This window comes from Jaculus jaculus, chromosome 14 (genome assembly GCF_020740685.1).
Source record: "Jaculus jaculus isolate mJacJac1 chromosome 14, mJacJac1.mat.Y.cur, whole genome shotgun sequence".
Classification (NCBI taxonomy): Eukaryota; Metazoa; Chordata; class Mammalia; order Rodentia; family Dipodidae; genus Jaculus; species Jaculus jaculus.
The window spans coordinates 83,032,148-83,059,645 of record NC_059115.1 but is presented as its reverse complement, the minus strand read 5'-3'; the positions used below and the strand labels follow the sequence as shown (position 1 = coordinate 83,059,645).

Sequence of the window (27,498 nt, the reverse complement as noted above, 5' to 3'; positions counted from 1 at the left end):
TTAAAGAGCAAGCTACCAAGAAAATCAAGTATATGATTTAACCATAGAGATATGACTCCCTCCTTCCCTCCCTCCCTGCCTAACCACATGTACCCCTTGTTGACACAGTCGTAGCTCCTAGCTGCTTGGTTTATTGGCTCTCACAGTAAGATCACATATCCAGGGTAGTTAGTTCTGCCTATAAGCAAATCATTTCTGCCTCACTGTTTGAAAAGGACATTTGGCCTCTAACTACATATGCCCTAAAGACGTGGAATCCATATTTCATGGTTGTTTCAACAGGGTTAACAGAAATGATACTGTTCTCTATGTATTCTTAAGTCTCCCTGTAACCAGGAAAACCCCTTGCTTAGAAACTTGAAATCTCCGAAAACCACCAGTTAGAAACTTCATTTAGTGTCAGAGCTAGACTTGAACTGACAGGAAATTACTATTTTAATCTTGTTTTGACTATTCTTATGTTTCACTGCAAAAATATTGTATGTTACAGGCTACTGTTTCAGATCCTGATCAAGTTATTGATTATAATACCATCACCCCAACATGAAAAAAAAAGTGCATTTCAAACATACTGGATGTCTGTCCTGGATAAGGGATTGTGGACTTGTATCTTCCTTTTACAGTCAAGGGAGTCAGCATGTGTCCTAGCTTAAAGACATCTCCCAAGTGTAAGCAGCTAGAAGACAGGGATGTAAGATGCTGCTCTAGGTCTGTGCGAGTCAGCAGTCCGTGTCACCAGGTCATGACCATATGTAATGCCAGGCTTCGTTGCCGACTGCACAAAACTGATTCTTGTTCAGACTCTAGGCATTAAATTGAACCAAAGCAGGTAAAGCGTATGATGAAACTGTTTTTTTTTTTAATATTGACTGAGTTTCAAAGATTGTGATTTTTCTCTAAAGAGTGATCATTTTAGTATAGCTGTGAGAATATTTGAGAAACTATAATGTAAGCCTTTTTACCTAGAAGACTCCTACATCAATTGAGTCAGGTAAGCGAAGACTGAACATTGTATTGCTAACAGTTGCCAGCCGGATTATAGTGACATATTTTGTAAAGATATATTCATCTGTTACTATGGAAGTTTCTTCTTTTATGTGCTACAGTGCATATGTACTAAAAATAATTTTTAATATAATTTTGGATTTTGAAATTGCTTAAGTGCTTTTAGCTCTGACAACTATGTCCAGAAGATTCTAATCTCATGATACTGCTCAAACTTGTCCTGAGAAAATCAAATTTTTCAGTTCACTAGAGAGAACTCAAGAATACAGACTTTATGCCAGTAGCTTTGTATATTCTTTCTTTTCAATTGCCCAGACTTGTTTAAAGGACATAATGAGTCTTAGAATTTTCTGACCACAGACTTCATAGCTGAAAGAAACCTTTGAAATGGTCTAAGAGCATCCCATGCTACCTTGCCCCATCCAGTCTTCTCATGACACAGGGAATCTAGAAAAGTTAATTGCGTAATTGAAGAGTCTTGGGTAAGAGCCATGCTTCTTCAACAGCCCAAATGGGAAATAAGTTATTTACTTGGTATGGTACTTTACTATGTGAGTATACATAAAGATAAAACTTCATAAATAAATCTTGGTGTGGTCTTTTTAAGTCTTACTATACTAAAAGACATTTTATGTATTTATAGGAAATATGTATTGCAAAACACAATGAAAAATTCCAGCAGCGTTTACGGAGTGAGGATGAATATAGAACTCACCACACAGTACAACTAGTAAGTTTGGGACTTCAGGGGACTCGGGACAAAACTTTTTTTTTGTTTTGTTTTTTTTATTTATTTTGTTTTTCAACGGTAGGGTCTTGCTCTAGCCCAGGCTGACCTAGAATTCAGTATGTCGTCTCAGGGTGGCCTTACACTCATGGCCGTCCTCCTACCCCTGCCTCCCTGGTTTGGGATTAAAGGCGTGCACCATCACACCCAGCAAAACAATTTTGTTTTTTATTTTATTTTTGAGAGAGTGAGAATGGCGCTCCAGGGCCTTTCAGCCACTGTGAACAAAGTCCAGATGCATGTGCCCCCTTGTTGCACACTTATGTTACTATGTGTCTGGCTATGTGTGGTTTGGAGATTTGAACATGTGTTCTTAGACTTTTTAGGCAAGCGCCTTAACCACTAAGCCCCCAAACAATTTTTTTTTGTTTGTTTTGTTTTTTGTTTTTCAAGATAGGGTCTCACTGTAGCCCAGGCTGACCTGGAATTCACTGTGTAATCTCAGGGTGGCCTTATGGCGATCTTCTACCTCTGCCTCCAAGTGCTGGGATTAAAGGTGTGCACCAGCATGCCCCCAACAATTTTCTTAAATATTTATTTATTTATTGGAAAGAGAAACAAAGAGGAAGATAGTATAGCTATTCCAGGGCCTCCAGCCACGGCAAACAAATTCCAGACATCACCTGTGCATCTGTCTATGTGCAAACTGGGGAATCAAACCTGGGTTCTTAGGCTTTACAGGTAAATGCCTTATCTTCTAAACCATCTCACCAGCCCCCAAACAAGTTTTTGACGTGTCGTAGAATGGATAAAATGTGGGGAATGAGAATCCTGTAACCGCATATTTATGTGTATAAATACTTATATAGATTATATACGTGAGTGAGTGTGCGTGTGTGGCGGAATTGAGTGGTGAATACAAAGAGTTCCTGTGTACCCTCTCGTGACCCTGTCTTCCACCTTCGCCCTCCACTGAAGTGGTATTTTTTATAGTCATCAGCAAACGAGCCTTGAGACGTCACTATTGCCCATGACATTAGAGGTTTTTCTTGGTGCCCTTGACAAATGTGTGACAACCTGACCGTGTTGTTCTAGTGCTGTACAGAGTCGTTTCACTGCGCTGTGACTACTTTGAATTATATAGTGTTTAGACTGTTCCACCTTCGCTTCTTTTGACTTAATAATATAGATTTGTTTTCTCTCTGGATTAATGGCTCATTTTTTTTACATACATAATACATTTTGATCACATGTACCCACATCACCCTGTCTTCTTTCTTCCCCTTATTCTACTACACTTCCTCCTCTCATTATCCATTAGTGGCTATGCCAGGGAAGAGAATGATCCCTGTCCCTCACAACCTTTAAGTGCCATTAGATCATTAGGGAAATAAGTGGCCTTCGAAACCCTCTTGTCTATATCGAATGTTGACTGGCCCCTAATTGATTTGTGGTGCCAAATAGTATTTCACTGTTGAATCTATCAGTTTACCCATTAGTCTATTGAGGGACATCTTGGTTATTTCCAAACCTTGGCAATTGTGAGTAAAGCTGTCCTAACAGCCATGCTAGTTTTCTGGGATACATAAGTTTCAGGTCATTGAGGTAGATTAACCGAGGAGCTCAGGTTCTAGATAAGAGTATATATATTTAGAGCCAGGTGTGGTGGCGCATGCCTTTAATCCCAGCATTCAGGAGGCAGAGGTAGGAGGATCACCATGAGTTCAAGGCCACCCTGATACTACATATTGAATTCCAGGTCAGCCTGGGCTACAGTGAGACCCTACCTCAAAAATCCAAAGGAAAGAAAAAAAGAGTATATATATTTAGTCTTATAATTGGTCGTACTTATTGTCTTCTTGATTTGCAGAAAGCTCTAGTTCCTCACCATTAAGTATGATTCTGTCTTCAGAAGACAGACAGTCTTCAAGATTTTGATAAATGCCTGGGTCATGATAAGAATAGGACAAGATTGTTAACATTCTTCTTAGCTTAGAATCTGAGGTGTTCGCAGTAGAAAGGGGAGAGAAGCTGTAGTTTGATTAAACTCTTAGCAGGTAAGACACTTGCCTGCAAAGCCAAAGGACCAAGATTCAATTCTCCAGAACTCATGAAAGCCAGATGCACAAGGTGATGCTTGGCGGCTGGAGGCCCTGCCTCAAAAAGCAAACAAAAGAAAGCATACAAGCTCGGCACATGGAGCATACCTTTAATCCCAGCAGAGGCAGGAGGGTTACTGTGAGTTCGAGGCCTGCTTGGGACTGCAAAGAGTGTTCTGGGTAAGCCTGGACTAGAGTATGACCTTACCTCGAAAAAGCAACCAGCCAACAAAGAAGTATACATGGAATACTTTTAAGCTGTAGTTTATAGAAACTGATCCTTTTATTTTGCTCACAATGGCTTTTAATATCTTGGACTTCTTTTGTGCTCTGCCTGTGCCATGCCCAATCATTGTCCATTTTGCTTCCTTAAAACATTGTTAAGAGTGTGTGTGGAGGAGGTTGCATTCTCATAGGATAAGCAAGCTTTGGAAACTCACACCCAACTCAGCAGTCAGTGTTAATAGAAATCCAGTGCTGTTTTACCACAGTCGCTTCCCAGTGGCTACCTCAGACATGAGTTCATTCTATTTTCTGGAGTCGTGGTTATTTAATCAAGGTGTTGAGGTACAAAAGGGATATCTGGTACGTATCCAAGGCCTGTACTTACTGGCTGTCTTGTGAAGGACAAAACTACTATACTATGCTCTGAGCTATAAAGATCCTGCTTCTGCACCAAAGTCATTTGTCCTCTCCACCTGAGAGTGTTTACATTCTAACATACATGACTGTGAGTACACTGACAGGCTTTATGATTGATTCACTAATTTGATACCTCAGTATCAACACCAGGTGTTTAAACCAGTGTTGAATAGTGGGTTCACTCCTAGGGTCATTGGTTCTTTGCTGCCCTTAGGAAGCTCTCTGTCCCCTTGGGAATTCATAGTGTATATTTGGACATGGAACAATGCAAACCCACTCCTCATTCCAGGTGATCACCAGATACACACTAGGTTTGGGACAGCTCCTTTTGGCTGACCCAGCTGTTTGGGAGGGTTGTGCATTCCAGCTGTGAAACAGAAATGAGTGTGGAGCATACTCATGCTATGTCACCACACAGTTCTGGGTTTGCTTTTTGATGGTGAGGATACACATGAAGCTGCTTTGTGTTTAAGAGAAGGGAAGAGGAGAAAGTATGAAGAGCAGGTACAGCCCCACACAGAGCTTTATGTCTGCTGTCAGTCACAGCTCAGGGCAAGTCTTCTCCTGGTGTAACCATTGGAAAACCTTTGTGTTAAATAAAAAGTGCTCCCACCAAATTCTTAGTCTTATGTTCTCTTCTAAGTATTCGCCCGGTTCTCTCCCATCTGATTAATGGGCATCTTCTGTGTGAGGCTAGGGCTTAAACCCAGAGCCTTGTGCATCATGTGTTAGAGAAGCTCTGTCAGCCGGGCCCCAGCCCTTGTTGTGTGATCTCTTTAGCTGTCTTCAGTCTTCTTTCAGACATTCCTTGCTCACACGGTAGCTTTTATATAGTAGTCCCACCCCTGCATACCATGCCATTTCTTTTCTCATTATCTCTCATCTTGGGATGGGACAAAGGGAATCTGGGCCTGTTCTTTCCCCTGCTAAGAGGGTTATTGCCGTTCATGAAATCCATGTGGTTTCCCATGTCATCTGTGGAAAGACCTTATGTCCCTTCTGTCTCTGTCATTTCTTAGAAATTGATTGGCTGATACTGAGATAGGCTCTCAACTCTGAAGCCTTAGCCTCCTGTTGTAGTCAGGTTTACATTGCTGGCAGAAAACACCTGACCAAGAGCAGCTTGTGGAGGAAAAGGGTTTATTTTGGCTTACAGAATCTAGGGGAAGCTCCATGATGGCAGGGGAAAATGATGGCATGAGCAGAGGGTGGACATCACCTCCTCGCCAACATAAGGTGGACAACAGCAACTGGAGAGTGCGCCAGACACTGGCAAGAGGAAGCTGGCTATAACACCCATAAGCCCGCTCCCAACAATACAGTGCCTCCAGGAGGCTTTAATTTCCAAATTGCTATCAGCTGGGGTCCTAGCATTCAGAACACCTAAGTTTATAGGGGACACCTGAATCAAACTACACCTCCCAAGTGCAAGTGTTAACAGGTGTTACAGGTATGATGAGTATCACGCAGCTTGATATGTGGAGCTTGTTAAGCACCCTTCCTTTACCTACTTCAGGCTACAGTTTCTCTTCAGCAGAGAGGGGTTGTTGAAAATAGAGATGATAATTTTATTGTTTAATTTTAGTTTATTTATTTGAGAGAAAAAAATGAAGCAGAGAAAGAGGTGGTATTTTACTGTCTTATTTGTTCCTTCTCCTCACCAACATCCACTGGACAGGTTACTGATGAGACTTGAGTACTTAGAGCATTGGTCTCTGAGTTTTCCCCAACATGCCCACATTCATCACTGACGGTAGAAGGGTTTTTGTGAGCTTTTCTGTTTGTCCTAGATAATTCTGTCACTAGAGATCTAAAGATGACTATCAATACTGTTCCCTCATTTTGGTGAACATTTTCTTTTATTGTCAGGCACATCAAAGTATGTAGTGAGGTTAATCTCATCTTGTGTTACATGAAGGTAGCATTTTCTCAAGTTCTCTGCTTTTGGTCAGCTTCAAGGAAGGAAAGAAAAGTCAAGACTGCGTTGCTGCCTCTGATTAAAAGGTTCTCCACTATACTGCTCTGCTATAGAATTAATTTAATAGTTCTAATGGTAGTTACAAAATGCTCCTTCAACATTGCCATGGAAACATTGTCCAGTGTTGGTAATGTGGGCCTTCTGGTTTGCTTTTGTGTAATTATGCCTTGCTTACTTTGGGTTCTCACTGGTTTATCCCAGGCTCCTACTGGGATGCTTTTATAGCCTTACTTATAAATTAAGTATTGTCAGTAACTGACGTTATGTCCAAAATAGCCTATCCTAAACCTTTATTTTTCAGTATCTTCTCACCTATAGGTGGTTATACTTATCTTTCCCCCCTTACTCTTTTCTTCTTCTCCTTCTCCTTCTTCATTCATATATGTATACACACACATATATATATGTATGTGTGTGTGTATATATATATATATATATATATATATATGCTGTCACTGTAGTCCAGGCTAGTTTAGAATTCATACATAGCCCAAGCTGGCCTCAGACTCACAGCAGTCTTCTTGCCTCAGCCTCCTGAGTGCAAAGATTCTAAGTGTGTCATGCTTGCATTGCACACTCCACCTTAAAGTTTTTTTTCATTTTATTTATTAGACTGAGGAGGTGGTTAAAGCAATTAAATGCATTTGCTTGCAAAGTCTGCCAACCTAGGTTTGATTCCTCAGTAACTACATAAAGCCAAATACACAAAACAGCACGTGCATCTGGAGTTGTTTTGCAATCTGGTCTTACTGTTGTGCCCATTCTCCTCCCTGCTCCCCTGCATTTAAAATTTAAGCTATTTTTGTGTGTACGGATGTTCCAGGGCCTCCTGCTGCTTCAAACAAATGACAGATACCTGTGCCACTTTTAACATCTGGCTTGCATGGGTGGCTTGGGAATTAAACCTGGGACAGCAGGTTTTGCAAACAAGCACTTTTAACCACTGAGCCATCTTCCCCAGCCCCTCCCATTATTAAGAAAATAAGGTTTGGAGAGATGGTTTAGTGGTTAAGGCACTTATCTGCAAAGCCGAAGGACCTAGGTTCAATTCCCCAGGATCTACATAAGCCATATGCCCAAGGAGGCATATGCATCTGGAGTTCGTTTGCAGTGACTGAAGGCCTTGGTGTACAAGCATATTCATGTAGAGGGTGCTCATATATGCTCATGCACATGTATGTTTGCATGTCGGGGCCGGAGGTCAGTGTTGTGTGTGTTCTCCTCACTTCATTTGCTTTGAGAAGGATCTTCTCTGAATGTGGGGCTTACGGAGCTGGGCAGTCAGTCCAGGAGTCTGCCTGTCTTGTCTCCTGCACATAGTGCATTCCTGTGCCCAGCATTTCTGCGTGAATGCTGGGGCCATGAGGTCAGGTCTTCATGCTGATGTGGCTTGTACCTTACTGCTGACCCATGATCCCTTGCCCAAAAGGTTAGTTTCTACCTGGGATTGTCTAGTTTTACAAGACAAAGCACAGGGTAATAGCCCTTTGACTATGTAGAAAGCCTTTTTCGTTTGTCTAAAGTATGCTCTGGCTAATGATGCTTTGTTGGACAGCACTTACTCTTTTATTTATGAGAGAAGAGAATGGGCGCACCAGGGTCTCTAGCCTCTGCACACAACCTCCAGACACATGCATCACCATGTGCATCTGGCTTATGTGGATTCTGGGGACTTGAACCTGGGTCCTTAGGTCTCTTAGGCAAGCACCTTAACTGCTAAGCCATCTCTCCAGCTTTTTTTTTTGTTGTTGTTGTTGTTTTGAGGAAGGGTCTTAACTCTACTATGCAGTCTTTGGCTGGCCTCAGACTCACAGCTATCCTCCTACCTCTGCCTCCCCAGTCCTGGGATTAAAGGTGTGCACCATAAAACCCAGCTGTGCAGCTTCTTTTTTCTTTTATGTGTAATGTATTTATTGTGTGGGCATGAGCACGTGTGGGTGTGTGTTCACATGTGCATGCATGTGGAGGCCATTGTTCTTGACTAAGACACAGTAGGCTCCTCATGGAAGCCCAGAGCTTGCAGACTCAGGTAGTCGTCTAGCTAGCCAGCTTGCTCCGGGGCCTCCCCTATCTTTCCAATGCACTGGGATTTCAGGGAGCTGCTGTACCATCCAACACTTGCATAGGTGCTGGGAGTCTGAACTCTGGTCCTCTTCTCATGCATCTAGCACCTTACTGACTGAGCCGTCTCACCACCTTGCATGGCTTTTAGATGACTCAACAATATGGGAATATTAAAAACTTAGGTAGGTCACTACTGTGTAGATAAGCTGTGATACCAAGCCACATGATCACAGTCAACATTCAAATTGTATTTTTTTCTAATGGCTGGTTACACTAGTTAGAAATGTGTAATATGTAATACTGACCTGGTAGTCCTGCTTTTCCTTTCAAACTCTGTTGTGCTTGATTTTGGAGAATGAAGCTGCTAGAAATATTTCATACTAAAAATTTTAAAGCCCAAATCTCCAACATTAACCAGTTTTTAGTTCAGAGAAATTTCATTTTACTTTTCATACCAATGGGAATTTTAAAATGGTTGTTGGGATTAAAACCTAGTATTCTATTATGTAAAATTTTGTTTAGTAAATCAGTTCTTTTGAGTCATCCATTTTACATATTGGCTGAATCCTTTTTTCTTCCCCCATTAATGGTAAAAACCAATTGAGCACAGCATAATGCAGTTATTACTAATTTTTTTTTTTTTTTTTTTTTTTTACCAGAAGAGAGATAAATTACATGATGAAGAGGAAAGAAAAAGTGCCTGGGTTAGCCAAGAGAGACAACGAACGCTGGATAGACTTCGAACATTTAAGCAGGTAATGAAAGTAGGTTCCATTTATTCTTTTTTATTGCTTTTCTTTTTGGGTTTTTTAAATTGAATATTTATTTGCAAACAGAGAGGGAGGAAATGGGCACAACAAGGCTTCTTGACACTCCGCTTTGTGTGTCTGGCTTTACGTGGGTCCTGGGGAAGCAAACCCAGGCTGTTAGGTTTTGCAAGCAAGTGATTAACTTTTGGTTTTTCGAGGTAGGGTCTCACTAGCTCAGGCTGACCTGGAATTCACTATGTGTCTCCGGGTGGCCTCGAACTCACACTGATCCTCCTATCTCTGCCTCCTGAGTGCTGGGATTAAAGGTGTGTGGCACCATGCCCAGCCAAGGAATTGATAATTTTGAAAAGTATTAAATATTGGTACTCTATCTAGCTTTCTGGGTATTCTCTCTTGCTTTTTGTTTTGTTTTTCAAGGTAGGGTTTCATCCTAGCTCAGGCTCTCCTGGAATTAACTATGTAGTCGCAGGGTGGCCTCAAACTTGTGGCGATTCTCCTACCTCTGCCTCCTGAGTGCTGCGATTAAAGGTGTGCACCACCACACCCGGCTTTGGGTATTCTCCTTTTTATGGAAAACGTGATTACAAAAGAAACAAGGGTATGATCCAGTTGATGGAGGAAAGAACTAGACATTTATTGATAAATCATTTTAGTACAATCCAGTGGTTATAATAACTTTTTATATTTTAGAAGTACCCTGGGCAGGTCATACTTAAATCAACCAGATTACGACTGGCTCATGCAAGAAGAAAAAGTGCAGCAAGTCCTGTGCCCCACGAGGATCAGTGTGAGTCTCCACCAGGAGTGCTGCAGGAAGAGGCAAGAGCAGAAGAGGTGGGAGAAGGAAGAGGTCACCTTGGGTCTTCACACACAGCAGAACCCCAGAGCCTTGGACAGCTTGAAGACACTTCCTTAGCACAACTTGAAGCCACTTCATTACCTCTCCGTGGTGTCGCCTCTGAACTGCCTCCCTCTGTCTCTCTTCCACTTTTGACGAGTAGTGACCTCCAGCCGAGCCCTGCTACTACTACCACCACCGCCACGGACACACTCCCGCCTCCTCTTCCGCCCCCGCCCCCGCCCCCACCTCCGCCTCTGCCTGTTGCGAAGGACAGTGATGCTGGCAGCACAGCAGAGCTGCTGGAGAAAGGTCTGTCCAGCAAGGAGGGAAGTGAGAAGAGGATCCCAAAGTCCGCCAGCGCGCCCTCCGCACACCTCTTTGACAGCAGCCAGCTGCTCAGCGCCCGGAAGAAGCTCAGAAAGACTGCTGAAGCTTTGCAGAGGAGGAGAGGTAAGGCAACGAGATGCTTCCAGGACAGTTTGTGCTATGACGTGGGACTTGGTGAAAGAACTTTTCTTTGATTCCACCTTGCAAAGCTTAAGAACGTTATTTTTTGAGCCTTATTTGATAGTAAACAGAGTTTCAGGTTCACAGTAGAGCAGATTTATTTTTATTTTTATTGGGGGGGGGAGAGAAAATGGATGTACCAGGACCATCAGCAACTGCAAACGAATTCCAGATGCATGTGCCACCTTATGTATCTGCTTATGTGGAACCTGGAGAACCAAGCCTGGGTGCTTACGCTTTGCAGGTAAACAAACGCCTTAACCACTAAACCATCCTGCAGCCCTAGAACAGATTTCTTACCAAGTCATAGTAACAGATTTATATAAATACACAGAAATATATACTTTTTCTTGAGCTGGCAGGCATTTTTTTGTTTGTTTGTTTGTTCAACATTGGATCTTGCTTTAGCCCAAGCTAACCTGGAATTCATTATGTAGTCTCAGGCTAGCTTTGAACTCATGGTGGTCCTCCTCCTTCTGCCTCCTGAGTGCTGGGATTAAAGGCAAGCACCACCGCGCCCGGTCTGGTAGTTCATCTTCGAAAATGAAATTTGACTTACTTGGTGTCTGTGTGTGTTAGGAAAACTGACTTTAAATCTGGGAGATAGTGTTGAGAATTCTAACTCAGTGGTAGAGATTTACCTATCATGTACAAAAAACTCAAAAATAAGTACATAAGAAAGGATGGGATGCAGGGTCACATACATTTGGTATCATGGACTTAAGTATGTTCTTTGTATAAAAAGGCAAAGAATAAGGAGTACTATGTGTACTTTATTGTACATCAACTGTGCCTCAATAAAGTTATTTCTTTTTAAAAAATATTTTATTTTTATTTATATTTATTTGACAGAGAAAGAGGGAGAGAGAGCATGGGTGTGCCAGGGCCTCCAGCCACTGCAAACAAAGTCCAGACACGTGCACCTCTTTGTGCATGTGGCTAATGTGGGTCCTGGGGAATTGAACCTGGGTCCTTTGGCTTTGCAGGCAAACACCTTAACCATTAAGCCATCCCTCCAGCCCATAGTTATTTCTTAAAATAGGAGGAAATGGTCTTTGCTTTTGAGGGGCTTTCATTTTGTATAGGTCGAATTATATAAAACAATTTTCACATTAAATTTTAGTCTGAGAGAATATATTGTAAAATATTTCGTACCATAGTTGGAGTAGACTTTCACATGTAAAATAACTTAGTTGAAAAACCCAATGTGACACTAAAAACCTGAACCATGTGGTCCAGTCACTGTGGCTTTGAGTTGGGCAGGAACAGTACAAGAATCCTTGGGGAATCTCACTGTCATATTATTAAGAGCACTTTCCGGTTCCTATTGTTGACTTCTTTCCTGTGCCAGTGACAGGCGTAGCAGCAGTGCCTGTCCTAGGATGGGAGTCTGGGAGGTTTTGAAACCAGGGTAAGTGAGCTGCTTCTCTGAGCCTGCTGCCTGTTCTTGGCTGATGTTGTAGTGGTACTCCACTGTCTTGGTTCCTGCAGTACAGCACTGAGCACTGCAAGTACTACCCTGACTAGAATTGTTCTTTTGTTTTTCCCAAAAGTGAGCTCACCCATGGATGAGGTGCTAGCGTCTTTGAAGCGTGGTAGTTTCCATCTGAAGAAGGTTGAACAGCGGACTCTGCCGCCTTTTCCGGATGAAGATGATAGTAATAACATCTTGGCCCAGATCAGGAAAGGGGTGAAATTGAAGAAGGTGCAGAAGGATGTTCTGAGAGAGTCCTTCACACTTCTTCCCGACACTGACCCTCTGACACGGAGCATCCACGAAGCTCTCAGAAGAATCAAAGAAGCATCTCCCGAGTCAGAGGACGACGAGGAAGCTTTGCCTTGCACGGACTGGGAGAACTAGCAAGTAAATGGCCTGTTGTTTCTAGTCACATTCAGCAATACTGTTTTTATATTGGTGGCGGGGGGAGGTCTGGCATTTCTCACTGAACCTGAGGCTTATTTATTGTACAGTTCAAGTATAGCATGATTAATAAGGTTTTACTTGACTATAGTTTGTAGAAATGAAAAAAAAAAGCACTTTTTCAAAAAACTTACTTTTGTGTGGGTATACAATTTACTTAGTACCCCTGTCCTGTTTTTTAAATCCTGACCCTTTATACAGCAGATCTTTTTGTCACTAACCAGGTGAAATGTATGTGAGAGTCTTTTTCTAGAGCCCATGTTCTGTATTATTAGTTGCTTGGGTATCATTGTTACATTTTATACATATATATATGTATGTATGTGTGTGTATATATATATATATATATATATATATATATATATACACATACACACACACATGCATGTGTATATATATATACACACACACACACACACACACACACACATACATACATGGGGGGGGGGAGATGGTTGTTTTTCCTCTCCCTGTATGCAGTACAGATACATACAATTTTTTTATTTTTTTGAGATGAGGTCTTACTATGTAGTCTACCCTGACCTGGAACTCCTCATGACCCACCTGTCTCAGCCTCTTGAGTACTGGGATTACAGGCATGTACTACCATGTCTGGCCAAGAAAGTGCTTTTAAAGGACAATCGCTATGTAAGTGCTAGATTTTTAATGTCTTGATCATTAAAAATATCTTGAGTACAGCTGTATCCCAAGTGAAAGGATAGTTATTCTTGCCTTAATCAGAAAAGGCCTTTTCTAACTGAAATACTTTGATAAGGCATATTGAGTTTTTATGCCTTCTTAGCTGCCTGCAAAGGTGTTTCTTCTTTTTAAAAGTCAGTCTAGACATTTATTGTATTGTCTGGTTATTTAGCTTTTAAATCTTTAAATGTACTCAGGCATATCTCATTTACTGCATTGATAAGTTTTAGAGCTGCCATGCATATATAGCTCAAAATATATACATGTCTTGAATCCGCTATGCATACAAAGATTATTTGGCTATAAAATGGGGCTTTCTTTTAATACAGTTGTTATTCATTATTAAATAAACTAATTATGAAGTAAAAATCACACAAATTATATTAAATATCTCAAATCAATAAAGGTAATATGTGCTCTAAATAGTATATGGGATTGGCAGTATGTGCATCTGAAATATGATAACATGTCAAAAATTCACAGTGTATGAAAACAGGTTCTATTCAGTATTATGCTTTCTTGAGGGAATGTGTCTGTGGACTAGCATTTACCAAAATACAAAAGATTCAGCTGTACATACTGGTATATGCCTGTAATATTAGCAATCAGGAAGTGGAGCCAGGAGGATTATGAGTTTAAGGCTGGCCTAGATTACATATCAAAACCCCTCTTAAAAAACTCAAAAGAGAAAACACTGTAGTTATAGTAGGATTAATTAAAAGATTTTTAACTTCCTAGTGACAGCCTCCACACGTGTAGACAACACAGCATGTCTGTATGTCATCCTGTCCAAGCTCCCCCCCCATCCCCCCCCCCCCCGCCCCCGTCCCCCGTCCCCCGTCCCCGGGCCTACCTCTCCCCACTGAGTCTCTTCAGTAGCACTTCTATTTGCATGTCGTCATTTTCCCCCAGAATGCAAGTCTGTTAAAGTAGGGCCCGCCACGGCACAGCGATTCCTAAATATGTATGAGCCTAAGAACCAACCTGGATAGCTCATTAAAAGTGGAGTCCTGGGGCCGACCCACATTCTAAATAGATAAATGTGTACATGCAGGCATACATGGATTTTTGAAGACTTGACACAGAACAATGTAAACTATTCAGATTTAAAATATTGGCTATATACTGTATTATATTTGGAACTATCAAATAAAGTATTACTAAAAGCAATTTCACCTATTCATTTTGGGCATGGATGTCAAGAATATGTCCTCAACTTGGCATGTTGGGTCATGCCTATGATCTCAGCTCTTGTGAGACTAAGGTAGGAGAATCACCATGAGTTAGATGCCAGCCTGGACTGCAGAGTGAGTTCCAGGTCATTCCGGATTAGAGTGACACCCTGTCTTAAAGTAAACAAAAACAAAACATGCTGTTCTCTAGTGACTTTCCACCCGACCCTCCCTAGTGCGGCTGCATCAAGCTTATTAGCAGGAAAGGTCACAGACCACGTTTCTGCAATATACGGTGTGCATTACCTTTGCCTGGTTCGGACAGCACCTAGCGTACTGCAGCTCTGCTTTTGCTGGTAGATACAGAGGCCCTAACTCAGTCTCTGTGGGATTTACTGTTTTAGATCCCAGAATGATTTCAAACCATGCATATATAAAATATAATGATAGAAAATGCTGGGGGGGGGGTGTTTTTGTTTTGAGGCAGGGTGTTGCTCTAGCCAAGGGAACCAGGAATTTACTATGTAGTCTCAGGCTGGCCTCAGACTCACAGAGATCCTCCTATCTCTGCTTCCTGAGTGCTGGGATTAAAGGCATGCACCACCATGCCCAGTGAAAATGCTGTTTAATTCTATTTTTTTAAAATTGTCCTCTACATTTCTTAGAGTACTGTAAATATACTTAATGTATTAGTGTCCATGGTCTTGGATTTATTTGACTAGGAACCTTTTCCATAGTAGATGTTTGTAGATTAGCTCCCACTTTACAGTTCCCGCTTCCTGCTGTGTTGTTTCCTGCATATAGTTTCTAATGTTGCTACTTAAGCCTAACCCTAAAACTGTCATCTTGGTGCTGATGGGTTAATTTCATAGCTAGGCCCTCATATACTAGTTTTTGTTGTTACAGTTGGCCTGCAGTGGCCCAGGCTTGGGCAAACCACTGGCTCAGGCTGGTACATCTTTGCCTGTCTTCTGCCATCTCACCAGATGTTGCCTGACACTTAGTGCAACACTGTGTTGTGTAACTCAGCCAACTGAGGCATGATTCATACCTTGGAGCTACTGATTGAGCCTTGGTGCATGGTGTACACTATTTTGAAAATTATTTTGCTAGAGGAAGTGAGGGGCTAATTGTTCTTGGCTGACCTGTGTTGTACAATGTTGTAAACAAGAATCGTGAAAAACTTTCATAATGTCTAATGCCAGATCCCTGCAAAGTCACTTTTAAAAGACAAATAGGCCACTCCCAAAGCAAACCATAGACCAGTGCAGAGCAGGTTCTTCACCTATGAGCTCTGGCTTACTGATGGGGAAAATAATTTCAGAGGTTCTGAGGTTTTACATAATGCTCTGCAAATCACACTGATAACATTCATTCTTGCATATTTTAAATCCTCATGTCCCTCCCCCCCCCCCCAGGGCAAGCATTGTACCACAGCTATACTTCCAACCCAGTTATATGCATTTAAAAGAGAGATGTTTTCCCACTCTCTTGTCCTTTCTTTACCTTCTGCTTTTTTTCTTTGTGTGTGTTGACTAAGGTTGGGAGTGGATGGGCAGGATTATGTAGCCCAAGCTGGTCTCAAACAGTCTTCCTGAGAAAGCTGTTTCTTATAATTTCAGGAAGCAAAAACTATATAGTTCCTCTGCTCTGTGTCATCCTGCCCTGAAAGTCTTCCAGACACAGCCATAGTTGGATCTCTAAGCATGAAAAACTTGACAGACTTTAAGACTAGCTTCTAATTTGTTTCTTGTAGGATCTTTTTTTTTATGTGCTTTATTGTTGAATTTGAATTTATTGTTATTATTATTATTATTTTTTTTTTTTTTTTGGTTTTTCGAGGTAGGGTCTCACTCTAGGCCAGAGCTAACCTTGGAATTCACTATGGAGTCTCAGGGCGGCCTCGAACTCATGGCAATCCAAATACCTCTGCCTCCCAAGTGCTGGGATTAAAGGCGTGCGCCACCACGCCTGGCAAATTTTAATTTATTATTAAGAAGTATTTATTCATTTATTTGAGAGAGAGAGAGAATGGGCACGCCAGGGCATCCAGCCACTACAAAGGAACTCCAGATGCATGTGCCACGTGCATCTGGCTTACATGGGTCCTGGGGAATTGAACCTTAGTCCTTTGGCTTTGCACTTAACCACTAAGTCATCTCCCCAGCCCTTAACTTATTATTTATTTGCAAGCCAGGAGAGACAGTGGGGACCTTTTGCCACTGCTAACAAACTCCATATGCACATCCCATAGGACCTTTCTTGGTCTTACGGAGTAGAGATAGAATATGAGCCACATGTCGTGCCAGAGCTGCCAGTAGTCCCATGAAAAAGTTAAAAAGGAACCTGTGAAACTGATGTTTCTCATCCTTTTTGACACAATGATACCAAAATAATCCCTTTCAGACAAATTTATGAAGTAGTGCTCTTTTTATTTTCCTCCTCCTTTCAATCATCCCATTTTGGGTACAAAGTCTTCAAAATTCAGGTTTGGATTCCAAGTGCAGTCTTTAGTGAAATGTCCTGCCAAAACAGAAAGGTACTTAATGGAAAATTATTTTACACTGTTTTGAGATTTTTAACTTAAATATTAAACTAATTTTTCAGAGTTTCTCATGACACTAGCCGTATTTCAAGTGCTTGGTGGCACATGTAGCCGCAGCGTCAGAAAAGGCAGAGCTATAATAGGTAACACGCGCTTTGCTCGTGTGCTCGTGGCTTTTGTCAGATATGCAAGGCTTTCGTGTATATACTCTGCTGCTGCGTCGCAGGTGAGCGCATAGGTATCCAGCAAGTACTTTTGAGAAAAACAGGTCTTCCTCTGCTGCTAGTTTGTGAAAAAACAGTCAAGTTGAAAATACCTTTTGATATAAAAATGATAGCAGTAGGAACAGAAAGACCAAATACATTGAAATGTTTTTGTTCGGTTTTATTTCTTTAAAAATACATGCATACTTTTTTTATTTAAAAAATCCTATACAATATATGATGTAAATGGCCATTTAAAGACAACTTATCAAGCCGGGTGTGGTGGCACACGCCTTTAATCCCAGCACTCAGGAGGCAGAGGTAGGAGGATTGCCGAGAGTTCAAGGCCACCCTGAGACTACAGAGAATTCCATGTCAGCCTGAGCTAGAGTGAGACCCTACCCCCCACCCAAAAAAAAGCTATCAGTGGTTATTATGGACATTGCAAAGGTCATGAAAGAACAAATGAACACACTACCTTTAAAAGGCATTTAACACATTGTATCATTCTGTTTGTAAACAGGTGGCTTAACAGAAAGAAGAAAATACTGGTGAAGATTGGTTCTGATTCTTTTGGAAAACAAAGGCTTAAGCTCCTGGTTCCACAGTTGGATTCCATTATATCCAAAATGTACTGGCTCGGTGGTGTGAGAGGAAGCCCTACTGGCTTCCAGTCCTGCCGGAGGAGGGTGGCGACTGAGTTTAGGCCTCAGTGTTCCTGGCTGCGGTGAAGAAGAGGCCTTCCAGAGATGGCAGTTTCTTAGGCACCTTCTTTTCCCATCCACCCACTTATATCCTTATAGTTGCCAGTATGTTAGAGGTCACTGTGAATTAGAACAACACTGGGTTGACAGATGCATTGTGTGAGCAGCTTTGAGATTCACCGTTCGGTGTACCGAGAACGTTTGCTGAAAAACAGCTTCTTCCATATCAGCAAATAGAAACAGTGTGACACTGAAAAGCTTATCATGGTAGCGGTAAGTCAGGAATTAAAGTCAGATGTAAATGCACTTGGAATTTCCACATTATTCATCTCCAAAGGAATTTTCATAAAGATGTTCGACATCTGAAAAGCCAGTGGGGATACAGCTATTAGTGTGTGTACCACACCACAATACATTCAACAAGTTGTGTTTTTAGGAGAACACTCAGTCGTATACTTTGTAAGGGGTTGAAGTTAAAAGTTCCATGCTTTTAAGTAGTGTTTCATAATTCTGAATTTATAATAGTTTGTACTTTATGTGTAACCTGATTATGAGAAGAAGCAATGCTTTGTAATTTGATAATGTTTCAAATTCTCTTTAGCTTTTTTTTTTTTTTCCAACTATTGCTTGATTATGCTAACTCACAAATTTCCTCTTGAGAATCAGAAATCAGGATTCATTACCAGGGATACAGATTACCATTGTGTGTGTCACATACCAGTTTAAGTTCTTACTGTTGCGCTCCACAGTGAAAAGCATAGGTAAAGCAGATAAACCCAAATGCTTCTGGCTGGTATTGCACTGGTTTCAAGTGCTTTGAAGAGGACCTGAGGAGAGAGCTTCATTATTGACAAATTTTAAAGTATGTGTAGGTGTTGGTTTTGGTGACTAGAGGCCTTACAGGATCCATTTATGTGGGTGCAGTTGTCATGGGTTAACAGCAAGATTATGTGGACTTGTGTGAAGGCAGACATGTTGGACCCAGTTCACATCTCTCTATAATGCAGGATATACATCTTGGTCTTTTTTTTTTTTTAATTTTTTGGTTTATTTTTATTTATTTCTTTGAAAGCAACAGAGAAGGGGAGAGAGAATGGGCACACCAGAGCTTCTAGCCACTGCAAACGAACTCCAGATGCATGCACCCCCTTGTGTATCTGGCTAACATGGGTCCTGGTGAATTGAGCCTTAAACCAGGGTCCGTAGGCTTCACAGGCAAGTGCTTAACCGCTAAGCCACTCTCCAGCCCCACATCTTGGTCTTTTTACAGAGGGAATGAAATACCAAAAGAACTTTATTTCTTTCAAGGATGTTGTGACTAACCCCCAAAGCAGTTTTGGAGTCAAAGCTCCTTCCTATATATGAATAGGTTTTCTGAAGAGAGACACTGCTGTCATACTGCTCTTTTTTGTTTTTTTTCTTTTTGGTTTTTCACAGTAGGGTCTTATTCTAGTTCAGGCTGACCTGGAATTCACTCTGTAATCTCAGGGTGGCCTTGAGCTCGCAGTGATCCTCATTACCGCTGCCTCCCGAGTGCTGGGATTAAAGGTGTGCGTCATCACGCTCGGCTCACGCTACTCATTTTTAGATGATACTTTCTTTAATTATGGAAAATATTTTACGTAACGGGTTAGAGAAAAAAAAATCTTTGCACTTAAATATCAGAAACTTGTTTATTGATGAGACTGGGAGCTTCTGTGTAACATTTTCTTAATACATTGATTTTAGCCCGTGTAACTCCCATAGCTTGTGTGGGATGATTAAAAATCCAGATCTATCCCAATATGGGGGCATGTGTCCTTTTTTCCTTCAGTAAAGCACTAAAACATGTTTAACCAAAGAGTCATTGGTTAGATAAATGATTTTTTTTTTAATTTCAAGGTAAATTTACAAACCTTAAAAAACTACACATCCAGTTTTCATTGATACACACGTCAGTGTTTCATGTGTGAGTTTTTGAATGCTTGCTGATAACCTAAGTTGTGTTTTTATTACTAATATTTTTGAGGCAGGCAGGGCCTTACTTACATAAGCAAGGCTGGCCTGGAAACTATGGACCCCATAAGATGAAGCTGGCCTTGAACGAGCGGCAGCCTCCTTGCTTCTGCCTTCCTGGTGCTGTTACAGGTGTGTGCCACCATACTTGGTTCAGGAAAACACTGCTGTCTGTTCAGTGTTAGAGCTGAGATTCCTCTGTATGAAGCACATTCACTTCAAAAAGGATCTTCTGGGCTGGGAAGGTAGTTTAGTTACAGAGTACTTGCCTAGCATGCATGAAGCCCTGGCTTTGACCATCAGTTCAGCGTAAACTGGGCATGACAACACACATGAAATCCCAGAGCTTAGAGTGGGAAGCAGGAAGACCACGAATTCTAGGTCATTCTCAGCTACACAGCAAGGTTGAGGTCAGTCTGGGACACATGCAACTCTGTCTCCTTACAACAAAAAGAGCTCTGTGATCTGTCTTCCTGAGCTGAGCTGTAATAAGTCTTAGTAAATACGGAGAGCGTGCCGAACTCTACCAGCTTCTGTGGGTAGTAAAGCCACATCCCTCTGCACATCCCCAGGGTGACCTTACATTTGACAAGCTGAGGCTCAAGCAAGGAGCCTTTGTGTTCATTTTTTGGTACTAAGTTATTTTCTCCACCACTTTGGTTTCCCTGCCTCAAGATTCTGGTTCTTAAAAAAAAAAAGATTCTGGTTCTTGCACTTGGGGCATGGCTCAGTGGTAGTGTGCAAAACCTTGGGTTCCATTTCCAGTACTGCTGGAAAAAAATATATCAAAGATAAGGTTCCTACTTCTGTAAAACGACAAATTCCTGCAAGTCTTATTTTTGGAGTTATTCAAAAATAATTTTTCAAACGTATCCATCGTTTTGAACCTTCATTTTAGAGCCTCACAAAAAAATAACATAGCATATTTGTTTCTATTTTTCCTTGTTTCTTAGACTCCTAAATGGAAAACTTTGCACGTTATCTCAGCCAGAAGGCTGAGAAGCAATGCTGCCTGAATTTAATATTAGATTTTTGTATGTTTGATTATTATGGCATTTAAAGATGATTACATTTCCAGTTCCAACCCTGCCTGCACTTTTTGTTTGATTCAGAACATTTTACAGTTATACTTCTGTTACTGTGTCATTTCTATATCCACAAACAGCACCTTGGTTATGCTGAGGCAATTTAGAAGTTAATTTATCAGTCTACTCACAATTGCATTATATTTAAAATGGAAAAACAAGTAGATGATTTGGGAGTGTTTTGAGGTTAATGTTACTGCTTACACTTGAAAGTTAATTTCAAATATTTCCCCTACTGGTGCAACCAGAATTATGTGTATATCACCAATAACGTGTGCACAGAAAATGGCGTTCCTGGCGATTTGAAATCCTGGCAGAGTGAGGAATTGCCTGGCTGACGAGGATTTTGATCTGAGGTATATTTTATAGACTTACTGAGGTGAGCAGTTCATTGTGCAACTCAGACATGTTTGTAAGCGCCGTTTTTAAGGCTACTCACAGCTGCAGGTCCCTAAGGGGTGGCATTTTTGTGCAGGGTCTATGGGGCATTTCTGTTAAGTAGCACCTTCAGTGACTATGACAGGTAGGAAGGCTTGTTTCTACAAAGCTGGGGTCACTTAGCAACATTTGGTCCATATGTCATAGCCACATTGTGTCATGGAATGTGCTGGACTGTGAAACATATAGGCATTGTACATGAAGGATTACAACCCAGAACAGCATCCTGTATGGAGTGGAGGCAACAGGTTGTCAATTCTTGTTCGTTTAATGCATTCCCTGAACATTTAACATTTTTGTATTCAGTTAGACATGTGCCTTTAGCTTTAAAAAAAAAAACAAAACTTGTTTTCCCTCCCCCAACTTTATTATTTATTATGCACTCATCACCACATACCAGTCTGTAAAGTACTTTTGGGTCCCTAAAGGCTGTTATCAGGGAGTTGAAATTTCTTACACTTAACAAGTTCTTTGTAAAGCATTTCAAATTGATTGCAGTTAGCTTGTTAAAATACAAGCATTTGACAATGAAGTTTAGTGACTTAATTCTTGCATTAAATATAAATATTAAATATAAAAGTAAGATGGGTATTTTAAGGATTTTATTTCCCACATCTTGGTCGCCGTAGAAAAAGAAGCTTGCTTGATGTTAGCCACTGACCGAGGAGACAGGTTTGAGAAGGGAGAGGTCCAGCGTGGCGGCGCCTGACTGTTGGGGCACACTGCGTCTGCGCGGCGCTGAGAGCAGTGTGGAAGCGCTGCCGAGCTCTGCTGCGCACGAGTTAAAGCACACTTAGAAGCGCTGTTCAACTGCTTTATAAAATGAAGCAGTGACATTTTTATCCTATAAATAGTGTAATTTAAAAGATTTTCCTACAAAGTTTATATTGTTGCTTATACTATCGTGTATGTAAACAGGTTTTTAAAGGTGGGTGTTCTGGTGTATGCGTGTGTGTACGCTAAATGTCTGTTTCAAAGATGTGTTTATTGTAAATTTTATGTTTTGCCCACCGTAAATATACAACTTGGCATTTGTATGCTATAGTTGATTGAATCCCAAATTTATAAGAGTTTCCCTCCATTTAAAAGCACATTTGTTAGGTGCATGTCCAGAAAATACCTCTGAGGTTAACAGGCTAAAGAGTTTATGGATGGAGTTTCAAGGCAGTCATTTGTTTTGAGGGAAGGGGAAGCTTTGTTTTGTTTGTTTTTATAAATTCAGCTACAACTAATAGTGTCTCAGTCTGTATTTTGGGTGGGCTGAAAAGACCTTGAAAAATAATGTTTAGATGAAAACAAAAGTTTTGAGTGTTGGTTATAGAGCTCAATTTTAACAGGAGAAAAATTTTACTTGCATGTTGTATGGTTAACTATGAAAGGGTGTAACAGAGTGTTCCAGCTTCCCTCAGAAGTCATTTCATAGCTCTCACGAAGTCTCCGAGTCACCGGTGGCACTCTCCTGCATTGGTGTGAGGCAACAGGGTGGATAGCGCATTCACACAGCGGCTCCCGCCCACCCTCTGCCCCTTTCCCCACTGGCTCATGGACTCTCTCTGTACTGTGTGCATTGCCAAGTGTGAAACCATAGTATGTAGTTTATGAAAAAAATGGAAGGCTGCAGATCATTTTGCATGAGTAAGCCCGTTAGGGCTAATGAAACTGACATGCTTTTTGTCTGTTCTGGGTAAATGAAAATTAACAATGGCAAACTGGCTCACCATGTACTAGCTTTGTGCAATATGATAAAAGCAGAAGCAAACACTAATGCACTATGCTTGGCTTGTAAGGATGGCTTTCCCACATTACATTAATGGACAGTGTGTGCAGTGTACTGTAAATGCCATCTCTTGCAAATTTATTGTACTTAGATATGCTCAATTAACATTCTAAAGTATTAAAAGTAGAAGGAAAACATTAAGCAAGCATTTATAGCAATACTATGAAATCTCCAATAATTGTTTTGACTGTTGCCTTTTGCTCTGTAGTGCACCTTCTCTGCGTTGTAATTTCTGTACCGCTTTGTATTTCATGTTTTTACACTTAGGACTTCAGAGTTAAGAGCTTGTGCTTGTACAGCAAGTATTGCAATCACCACTCTCTTACTGTACATGCAGCGTAATAACACACAGTTTTGGTGCTTAACAATATTCCTTTTTTTCTTTAATAAAGGATATTTATTTGACTTAACTTGGTATTGTTTTAAGTAGTAGATGCTTTCATTTCAAAAACGAGCACATAGCAACTATATTATTGACTCTGTTTCTGTGAGGGAATATCTGACAAAAACAATTGCAGGGAGAAAGGGTTTATTTTTGACTGAGGAGGAGGGAGGAAGACTTAAGTGGCAGGACCGAAGTGTGGCTGGGACTCCTCCGTGGACGGTGCACACTCACAGTGGATCTTCCCTGCTCGCTCTTGTAGACACACCCAGGGTCATGTTTCCATGGCAATTCTAAATCCCATCAAGTTGGCATTAGTTGTGTGGAGCTCCTCCCTGCACTTTTCCCTCTTCCCTGAATACTGCTTGTTAGGAAATGCTTTAACGGAGGCTGTACTCGGGCTGTGTGTGCAGATGTACAAAGTTGGAAAGTGGTTTCCAAAATGGAGATTTTTTTAAGTGCTTAAAGCCCATAGTCAGTTTATGATTATTTAAATTAAGGGAGATCATTGACTTCATACCTATAGCATAGAAGTAGTTAGCAAGAGGCCAACAGACATTGGACAATTTCTGTCAGAATGCTTTAATATCGAGAAGTTATGAAGCTACCTCTAGGGGAATTGGACGTGGCCTGTCAACAGATGTTTTGTATAAATTCTACTAGACTTTAGGAGAGAAGTCCCAGACAGGACATTGTTGTAATCTTCAAACTGGACCTATGCAGATCTCTGCTGTGGTTCTGGGAGCAGGGTGGTATGGCTCGACAGTAACCTTACATAAATGTTTTAGGCCAAAATGATCTTGGCCATGATTAAAGAAAGACCCAAATCTCCAGGATCTAATTTGAATGTTCATGTGTCATACGAGCTTTCATTATTTGATCCTCCCATAGATCAGTTTGTGACCCATGGATGTGCAAGTATATGCCTCAGTTCCACAAGTTTTTTAGAGAGAGAATGAATTGGTGCACCATGGCCTCAGCCACTGCAATCAAACGCCAGACACTTGCACCACCTAGTGGGCATATGCGACGCTGTGCTTGTGTCACCTTTGTCTGGCTTATGTAGGATCTGGAAAGAGATTGAACATGGGTCCTTAGGCTTCGCAGGCAAGCGCCTTGACTGCTAAGCCATCTCTACAGTCCAGTTATACAACTTTTCAAACCAAATGTAACCTTGGAACTCCTCAAGACTGTCAGAAAAGGCAGTTAACAGTTCTGTGCACCCCAACACCTGAAAGATTTTCAAAATCCATGTTTTTGTGTAAGCTTTGGTGCAGGTTGTTACTGCTTGGTGGCACTTTGAGTCCTCATCAGTGTGGTTAGTATCTTGGTCTTTCATGGACTGTTGAGACCAATCTTTTCCTAAGTGGTGACACTTCTCTTTTCCTACCCTTACCCATGACTAATGTCTGCATAACTGTTCCCTCTTTGTCCCTCTTCCTCAGTTGGACTTGAGCAGTGTAAGGCATCATGAGTTTAGCTGCCCACCCATGTTTCACAGTTCACCAAGTTCTGCCTTCCAGACCCAGAAGTTACCTTCAAAGCCTTTCTCAGCCTCACCATCCACATCCAATTCACCTAGTCCTGTTAAAGTGGACTTACTACATCTGGTGCACATGGACTTCTCTCCCTCCCACCACTGCCCAGTACGACCTTCACCTCAGCTGAACTGGAACCATCCTGGCTGGTCTTTGTGCTGCAACTCTTGCCTGTCTCTCTCCCCTGCATTGTGCATACACTAGATCCAGTCTCTCTTCTGTGGACTTGGGTGGATGTGGCTTGACTTTGACCATCTCCTCCACTGTTTCCTGAGCTCTGCCCATGTGCAATCTCAACTCGGGACCTTTCCATAAACTCTTCTTCCTAGTGTTGTTTTTAACTGGGTGTCTTCCCCAGTATTCATACATTCTCAGTACCTGAGAATGAGTTGGCTTTTTAACCCTCCTATAGCCTAGACTGGCTTCAACAGAGGTCAGTAGGCTGAGGAAATGGCTGGACACCTAAAGGTGTTTGTTCACAAGCCTGCCATCCGAATTCAATGCCCCAGCATCCATGTAAAGCTGGATGCAAAGTGGCACACCTGTCTTTGATTGCCAACAACATGCCTACTGCAGTGGGAGGCAGAGCCAGGGGAATCTGGAGGCCCACAGCCCAGCTGGGCAGGAGCACATGAGACTCGCTGCCCAAAACAAAACAAGGAGACTGTCCCAAGAAGGGTGGAGAGGACAGCACCCTAAAGTTGTCCTCAGACCTACACACATACATGTCATGTACATACACACGTTTTGTTTGAGGTAGGGTCTTGCTTTAGCCCAGGCTGGCCTGGAATTCACTATGTACGGTCTTGCAGTCACAGTGATCTTCCTACCTCTGCCTCCTGAGTGCTGGGATTAAAGGTGTGCGCCACCAGGCAGGGAGTGAGATGGGGAGAGAAAGAGAGGAAGTGAATGAATGAGTGCACCAGGGTCTCTGGCTGCTGCAGACAAACTCCAGATGCATGTGCCAGTTTATGCATTTGGCTTTATGTGTGTACTGGAAAACTACTCAGGTCATTAGGCTATGTGGGCAAGTGCCTTAACTGCTGAGCCATCTTACCAACTCCTGCATTTTTTTTAAGGCAAAAAGAAAAGGCCATCCAAAAGCCAAGAGAACCTCTGAATAAATCCTCTCCTGCTGCCCCTCAAGGACCAGCCCTGCCCTGACACCTTGGTTTTGAAAACTGGGCCTCCAGAGCTCAGACAGACCGTGAGCATGTCTAAGGCACCAGCCTGTGGCACTGTGCTGCGGCAGCGCTAGGTCTCCACCACACTGGCACTTCCTTCAGGACTTCTTGCCCTTTTGCAAGGACGTCCTGTCTTGGCCCAGGTAACAGGCTGAAGCCAATAAGGTGCCCCATTAAGTGTCCCCTACATTTTTGGAAGAGCCATGTAAATAATTCTTCCCAACCAAGTAGGGCCAGGAGCAAGGTGTAGTGCTTGTTAGGAGGCGGCAGAGCACGGATGCTTGGCGTTTGTCTTGTGGGTCCAGCAGGTCTTGTGCACTGCAGGGTCCTGAAGCCTCCTCTGAGGGTGTAGAGAAGACACCATCACTGTGTCTTATTTTTCAGCACTGACTCCGGTAATTAGGCTACATTTAGGCAATAAAGTGTATACAAAAAGTACCTAAATTATTAGAATTAGCAGTTCTAGTCAGCTTTATAAATCAACATAGACTGAATTTCTATATATTTGTGGTAGTTAAACATTTTGAAACTCCTTTGAAAAGGAGAACTAAAAAAGACAAGGCTGGGTGTGGTGGCAGCACACCTTTCATTCCATCAGGCAGAGGTGGGAGGATTACTGTGAGTTTGAGGCACCCTAAGACTACATAGTGAATTCCAGGTTAGCCTGGGCTACAGAGAGAGACCCTACCTCGGGGGTGGGGGGGAGACAGAAAATACAAGAATGAAAGATGAAAAAATCTTAATCCGTAAGTGGAAGGAAAAATGTAGAGGAAAAAGAGCTTGAAATCGAAAGAAATCCATATGGCCAGTGTGCCTGCCTCAAATCTACCTCGTTAGTAACAAGGAACCAACGGAGCAATCTCACGAATGGTCAGATCTAAAGGACTGATGGATTCAAGTGACAAGGATTTGGGAAAATATCACACTCTACTGATGGCAGGTAAACTGAGACAAGCATAATGGAGAACTGCAGAACATGGTCTGCAGGGCCGGTGGCCCCTTAGCTGAGCCGCGTGAGCCCTTCTCAGAAGATGGGAATGGATGCAGGCGAGGCGGCAGTGTGATCCAACAGCCCGCCCCGCTGCCCTGTCAGTCCGGTGGGAAAATTGTGGTGTATTCCTAAGGTGATCTTGTCACCTAGTGGGGTTTTACAGAGCAATAAAGTAAGATGTTCAAATGGCAATTTGGATGAATGTCATTGACATAGAGAAAGCCAAATGCA

At 41.9% G+C, this 27,498-nt stretch overlaps 1 protein-coding gene across 1 annotated transcript in view; it reads left to right on the top strand.

The window, feature by feature from the left end:
• The window catches only part of Jmy (junction mediating and regulatory protein, p53 cofactor), a 72,816-nt gene extending 53,826 nt beyond the window's left edge, over nt 1–18,990 (top strand). Inside the window, exons 7-11 of the mRNA XM_045133403.1 lie at nt 1,649–1,735; nt 9,175–9,270; nt 9,976–10,576; nt 12,187–12,497; nt 17,697–18,990. Of these exons, the coding sequence (XP_044989338.1) occupies nt 1,649–1,735; nt 9,175–9,270; nt 9,976–10,576; nt 12,187–12,494 (1,092 nt within the window). The 3' untranslated portion in view covers nt 12,495–12,497; nt 17,697–18,990. The remainder of the gene's footprint in view (nt 1–1,648; nt 1,736–9,174; nt 9,271–9,975; nt 10,577–12,186; nt 12,498–17,696) is intronic.
• The last annotated feature ends 8,508 nt before the right edge of the window (nt 18,991–27,498 follow it).